The sequence below is a fragment of the Typopeltis vanoorti genome, chromosome 16 (assembly GCF_054136105.1).
Source record: "Typopeltis vanoorti isolate ZY-2024b chromosome 16, IOZ_Tvanoo_1.0, whole genome shotgun sequence".
NCBI classification, from domain to species: Eukaryota; Metazoa; Arthropoda; class Arachnida; order Uropygi; family Thelyphonidae; genus Typopeltis; species Typopeltis vanoorti.
In genome coordinates this window covers 77,278,963-77,286,450 of record NC_143564.1, presented here as the reverse complement: position 1 = coordinate 77,286,450, position 7,488 = coordinate 77,278,963, and the positions used below count along the sequence as shown (strand labels likewise).

The following is a 7,488-nucleotide window of genomic DNA, read 5'->3' as shown; positions in this document are numbered from 1 at the left end:
CTACATGGCCGGAGGCGTGGCTTAATTTGTAGGTTCTGGATCGTCCAACATTCGGAAATTAGGTAGGGGCGGTGGATGTTAATAGAATTTTCATCGCATTTTATGGCAATAGTTTCGGATATTCTTAGCATTGTTTCGTTGTCCTGTTTGTCTATGATTATGGCCTTGTCAATTTGGGGGGTATGTTTCAGCTCAAGGGCATGAGCTGCAATCTCTGTCTTCCCTGTACTCTGTGTTTTATTTTTCTTTTTGATCTTGTGATGTTTTTTTGTGTTCAGATATTCCGGAATGGGAATATTGCAATCCCTGAAGTGCTCTTGTAGTCTAGTCCATAAGGACCTAATTGTGGAAATTTGTAGACAACATTGTGGAGTTTGAATATTTCTTTGTGCGCGAGAGATTTTTTAGGTTTTAGGAGAGTTGCTAATTTTTGGTTCGTGGTGAATACTAGCTTATAGTCCGTGTTTTTGAAAATGTATTTGTAGGCTTTGTATGTGTTTTGGATGTATGGTAATTTCATGACTATGCATGTAGGTAAGTCTATTTTGGTTGTATTATTGTTATGATGGAATTTTGCCATATTGTTCACGTAATTTATTAGATGTGTAGGATAGTTGCGATTTTTGAAAACCTGTGTTAAATACTTTAATTCTGTGTTAAGATGATTGCTGTTGGTTGAGAATTTGTAAGCATTGTGACAAATTGTGATAGGATGACTGATTTTTTAACAGAATATGGGTGGTATGAATTGAAATGGAGGTAGTTTCCGATACGTGGAGGTTTGTGGAATATCTCTGTAGCTATCTTGTTATTGCTTCTGATTAATGTCAGGTTTAAGAAATTGATGGATTTGTTCTGTTTCTAAGGTGAATTGTAGTCTGTTACTATAATCTTTGAGGGATGTTTGTAAGGTGGAGATGTGCGAGGGTTTGCCAATGCATAGAATATCGTCTACGTATCTGCCATAAAAGGTGATGCCGGGGTGGAGTAGAAGTGATTCAATGTGTGCCAGGAATAATTCTGCTAGATGACCACTGATGTTTTGGCCCATTGGGAGAATGAAAATTTGAACACATAAGGAGTTGTTGAACTTAAAGAAGTTTGCAGATATTGTGAGTTTGATCAAGCTAATGATGTCAATTGGTGCTAGTTTTGTGCATGTGTGTAGGATGTGGTCCTCTGTGAGTAGTGTGTGTGTACGATGTCTAATGTCCTGGGGACATCCACGTTTGTGTATAACGAAGTTGCATCTAATGAGGTGAGGATGGCATCTTGGGATGGAGTAGTGTTATTTATTTTCCAGAATAAGTCATCCGTATTTTTGATCATACAGATAGACGTTGTTAGTAGTGGTTTGATGAGTTTGGCAACAAATTTAGATAAAGGAGCAGAGGTAGTGTTCTTGTAGGAGACTATGGGTCGTATTGGATAACTGTCCTTGTGGGTTTTGATGTTCCCGAACATATAGGGGGGGGTGCGTGTAGTGCGGGGGGTCCAAATTTTTTCCACCTCTTTTATTCTACCTTAATTGCCTTCTATACTCACCAATAATGCCCTAAATATATATACCCCTCTTGAGTATTGATAGCCAATGTATTTAAATAAGGGACACTCCTAAACAAAAACAGGCTATAATAGATAATTATAATAATTTATGAACAAGTTAAACAGCAGTGGCCCAAGAACAGAACTCTGGGCATGCCACTGGTTACCTACCTTTTTTGAGACACTACTTGCTGGTATTGTTAAGAGAGCCAGTCACCAACTCATCTAACCAATATATTATCCATTCCCATCCTCTGCAGATTGTACACCAACTTATCTTGAGGTAATCAATAAAGCGTTTCCACAGAGTTCACAAATATCACTGTCTATCAATCTCCCTTATCTAACACATTCGTTGCCTTATCATAAATTGATGAAATAACACCTATCATTTATAAATCCATGCTAGCCATCATAAAGAATCCTATGTCCATCAATCCAATCTTGTATTCTATTCCTAATCAATAGAATTGTATAGACTAGTCTGTATAATTACTACGGCAGTTATGTCATAAATTAAAAATGCAAAGAAATTATATCCTTGGTTTAATTCTTCATCCAAAATGTTTGCATGTGGACTATCTTCACGACTGAGCTATTTGTATATAGAGGCTAATGACTTCATATCAGTTGCCTTAGTATACCATAATGCAAAGAACACAGCCTTTCAGATGTGAATAATGCTATGCATTATGGGATATGCCTCTAAAAGATGTGTTCGAAAGATACACATCTGAAGGGATGTGTGCTTTGCATTACAGGATACTAAAGCAAGTGATGCAAAGTCATTAGCCTCTATATACATGCGTCCTCTATGGGCTTTTGTAGGTGGCCTAGGATGTAAAGTGGGATCTCTGATAATTAATGTTTCTCATATTTTGGGAAGTTTTATGCAATAGTTTATTTAAATCTGGTTAATTTCTGACTGCTGCCACAAATTCTAAAAACAGTCTTTCTTTTTTAATTTACTATGATAGAGCATGGTGGTTTTTCTCCAAAACATGGTCTGCAAGGTCAGATTGACCATAGTTGTGATTGCTGATGTATGGTTTGTGTTCTTCTAAAAGGCTGGATGGATGCTGATTTTTATTTTTACAAATTCTTCACTCCACTGTGTTCAACATGCTTTACATTATATTAAATAACATAAACAATAAACAACTTGAAATCAATTAACAGCTGGAGAATTTTTATTTTTATTAAGTGTATTTATTTATTAATTAATTTTTTCTGGTGCTTTCCATCAGAGGTTTCTTATTATCAATAAACATTTTTCTTTGGAAAATTTTACAATGTTTTACATAAATATTTGATATTCTTCCAGCTGCCAAGCTTTGACAACATTCCCATGAACACAAACTGAACAATAAATAACAAACCATTTACAAGAAACTGCATTCTAATAAGAGTAGCTATTAAGAGACAATGGAAGTCCCTTTTATATTCTCTTGAGTGGGTCCAATCACCATATTTCTGTAAAAAATAAAATAAACAAATAAAAAACGAATAAAAGTGCAAATTTTAAGGAGTGACTGAATAAGGAGTGACTGATATTTCTCTCAACTCTTTCATAGTGTAATGTGTAATCCAAAGACATAGATAATAATCTTCACCTGAAAAGTCAGGTATCACATCAACAGTTGCACAATTGCACACATTATGCAACTATCATTTTATTGTGAATAATATTTACTGTATGAGGCACAAGAAGCACTTAGCATTTATAATATAATTTAGGACTTGTGATTTCTGCAGACATCACAAGTCAAATTATAAAAGATGTCACCAAAATTTCTTGATTTGACCTTTAAGAAAATGTCTGATAGGTGCAAGCTACACCAAGGTTGTCAATCATTATCATTAATTACTCATATGTATCTTCAAGAGTATAATACTATGATATTACTACATAATTAAGTTTACATTACTATCCTCCTATCAGCAATTTTCTCCCAAATTAATCTATTTGTCAGGTCTCCAATTCTGCCAAACTTTATATTTTAGTCTTTTAAGTCACCACTAACAGTATCAATCCATCTTGATTTTAGTCTTCCTCTGCATCATTTTTCCTGTCATCCTAGAATGAAATATCTGTTATGCTAAGCCTTCCTCTCCCATTCTATTTAAGTGATTCAAGAATCTCACAGATTCTTGAATGCTAACAATGTCAAGTTCCTTCTTAAAATCCTCAGTTTTAATAAGATTCTACCAGCGATGTCAAAACTTAGGAAAGTGAGATATGACACTCCCTAAATTTCCTAGCATTCTCATATTTGTTGTTTTTAATCAGCAATTTTATTTCTAACTCAGCTTTCAGATACATAAGTTAAAATTAATTTGAAAGTTTAGGGTTTTGGCTAATTTCTCTCTAATTTCATATAAATTTATTCAACTCATTATCTGCTATACCACATATTCTAAGCAAGCTGACAACAGTAGACTCTTACTGCAGAGAACTTGTTGGGACTGGCAGGAATAGTTTGTAATAGTAGACAGTTTGAGTTTTCTTTAGGATAGCATTATGGATATTGGGAGAGGGGGATTCAGTCAGGACTTTTAGGAAATTTCTCATGCTGAGTAAATTTATTATAATAATACCTGCTAAAGTGAGAGTCACAGTATTACTTATTAGCCATTTCAATAAAAATTGTGCCTAAGCATGAAATGTGTCATGATCATGGATGTTTGCAATTGTTATTAAGTCACAGATAACTTTCATCACTTGGTGTGAGATTGCCATCTCAGTAACTGGAGACTTGAAGTGGCTTGAAAAAGTTTCATATTTGGTCTCTAAAGCAGGGTTTCTAGGTTATGCACAATAAATAAATAAATGAAATTAAATAAAGAAATTAAAATTACCCCTTAGCTCACTCATGGAATTAATGTGATATACGTTTCTGATCTTTGAGAGTCATAAAAAAAAGCTGAAATGTTTTACTTGTCCACCACTGAGGTTCTCCATTGAAAATGCAGTTGATAATTTCCAGATTCTTGCCTATTTTCATAGTTCATAGCCCAAACTGTTACAGCTGTTATTCATTTTAATTAAACAGTCCTGAAGACTTGCACTGGATTTAATTACGAATACATCATCAGCTGCATAAAATAAAAAACTAATTAACATCTCCAATTCTGTTATCAGCTTTAATTCCACTTTCCTTTATAGCATTATTCATATAGAAACAGTCAATTCTCACTATAGCAAAGACCACTAGAATAAACTCCTTATAACAAACTATAGAAGTCCCAAATCAAGTCCAACATGTAAGATACTATGCTAAAATAAATAAATAAATAAAATAAAAAATGCAATAAAATTCACTGTTGCAAACTATTCTGTGGTTCCTAGGAGACTGCTATAGTGAGAATTAACTGTAATGAACAACAGTGGAGTTAGTGTGCACTATAATCTTGTACCTGATTTTACATCAATCCATCTTCCTGTACTTCCTTCAGTTTTACTACTGACTTACAACTTAAATATAGACTATATATTGCTCTGTATTATATCATTTTACACCATATAATTGTAATGTTTCGAAGAACTTTTCTCCTGGCCTCTTATCATATATCTTTTCGATATCTTCTTCTTCAGCTTCATTCCCACTCAAGTAGAGTTGCTGCAGCAGATCAACCTCCTCCGCTCAGTTCTGTCCAAGGCAATTTTCTCCTCTAGTTCAAGGTCTCGGAGGTCGCCTCTCAAGCTGTCCAGCCATTTGTTGTTTAGGTCTCTCTCTCCTTACTTCTTTTGCCTGGTAGCTTCATCTCCAGCACTCTCCTTCCCACATAGCTTTTGTCTTGCAGCATAACATAACCAAACCACCTCAGCCTTAATTCTCTAATCTTCCCAAATACTTGGGTTACCTTCATTGTAACTCTGATCAGTGAATTTTTGATCTTGTTCAATCTTGCTACACCACTTGTAAGTGGTGTAGCAAGATCTCAGCATTCTCATTTCAGTTACATCCATTCTCTTCTCTCATCTCTTGGTCATCTTCCAGGTCTCACTGCTATACATTAATGCAGGTCTTACTACCAATTTGTAAATCTTTCCTTTTAACTTGCTAGACACTTGTATCACACAAGATACCTGAAACCTTCTTCCAGTTTATCCACTCTAATTGGATTCGCCTATTGAGTTCTGGGTCCAGGTATCCATCATTTTGGACATATGATCCTAGGTACATGAACCTAAACTTTGGGAATAGTAAAAGATTTTGGGAGCAGTAAAAAGCAGCTTTTTACTGCTCACTTTAGTTTTCTCTGATGAAAAAAAAAAAAAAAAAAAGTGGGATTTGTTTAAACTAACACTGTGGTTTAAGCAGAATACAGTTTGGTTTGCTAAGTCCCAGCCCATCCAATATCCAAGTGGGATATCTAGTAAGGTGCACTACAGTAAAGTAAGTACTGGATACTTGGATCTGGAGGGTCAGTTAGTTCTCTCCATCTCTCAGTGGCTATTACTAGTTTTCTAATAATGTAACTATGTAACTAATGTAAATGTAATGTAATTACTGTAACTGACAAAGTAATCAAACATTTTAGTTTCTTATGTAGTGTACCATCATTTTTTATTTTGGTTTAACCAATAAAAATACAATTTGGTCGGCTAAATCCCAAATTGCCAGCCCATCCCCGTTCATTCAGTATCCAAGTAGATACCCAACAGGGTGCACCATGAGAAGGTGAGGATTGGACATTAGGTCAGAAGCCCTGGTCGGTTCTCCGCATTCCTTTAAAGGCTATGTGGAGGGCTCCTCTCAGTTATACAGCTTTGACCCTTAAGCACCCCTTAGCAAAACAAGTGTTCTCTGCCAGGTTGGCAGCAAAAAGACCCAGAGGAAGACCAAGATATAGGTGAATTGATACGGTACAAAGTGCCTTAGACGATAGAAATATAAGATCTGATAATGTTGGAGTCTTGGCAAGTAACAGACTGATTTGGAGGAAAATTGTAGATAGGAAGTTAGTAATGATATAATTTTTTCATGTAGTACTATCATATCCTGTACACCTCTTGTGGGTACATGGCAGGAATTTGATGATGATGATGATGTAGTGTACCTGATGATGGTCAGATTTGCAGATTGAATAGAGGAAAATACCATTATTATTATTATCATCATTATACAGACAATTCCATGAAGTATGTGGACTCATCAAGAGAGGCTCAAAACATTATGCCAAGCAATATTATTATTATTATTATTATTATTATGTGACACCTCCAGGGAGTCCAAAGACTCACCGAGGGAGAATGTGCCAACACCATCAAATGACTGGCCCCCCTTCTAACTACTAACTGTGCTTCATCCAGCATTTATGGAATATCTATCATACTTTGCTTTCAATTTATTCACAGTCATGGTACCTACAATTGACAATTTATTCCACTCACCACTCTTCAAGCAAAAAACTAATCCTCACACACTTGCTCAATCCAAGGATGGTCCTAGTTCTTCCACCACTAGACCTGTTCTGAAAATTTTCCTCTGTATTAATCTTGTAAAAACCCTTTAGTAATTTGCATGCCTGAATCATATCATCCATTTTCCACCTGTCAATTTATGTAACACAAAAATCTTCAGCCTATCCTGATAAGAGATATCAATAGACCTGCCACATCTTGGTCACTTGCCTCTGGATCTTCTCCACCTCCCCAAGAAATCTACGTAACCAGATCTGTGCACAGTAGTCAAGATGGAGTCTTAATGTCTTAACAAGGCTCTATAAAGAGGTACAATAAAATACTTATTTCTGTTTGTCAGGATGTACTTCAGTAACCAAGTGGTCCAATAAGCTGTTTTAGCTGCATTTGCAATATGCCCTCTAAACTTCAACTCCCTATCCAGTAAATTCCCCAAATCCCTGGTTTCATCAATTTGCCAGAGTACAGTTCCATTAATAAGGTACACAGCTGATAATCTTTTCACCTCAAAATAC

The 7,488-nt window shown here is 35.5% G+C and overlaps 1 protein-coding gene across 1 annotated transcript in view; it reads right to left on the bottom strand.

Annotated features, from left to right (window-relative positions):
- Nucleotides 1-2,773: 2,773 nt before the first annotated feature.
- Nucleotides 2,774-7,488, bottom strand: part of LOC150098144 (gamma-tubulin complex component 4-like) — a 307,854-nt gene continuing 303,139 nt past the window's right edge. The window contains exon 16 of the mRNA XM_090406372.1: nt 2,774-3,018. Within this exon, the coding sequence (XP_090262498.1) occupies nt 2,961-3,018 (58 nt within the window). The 3' untranslated portion in view covers nt 2,774-2,960. The remainder of the gene's footprint in view (nt 3,019-7,488) is intronic.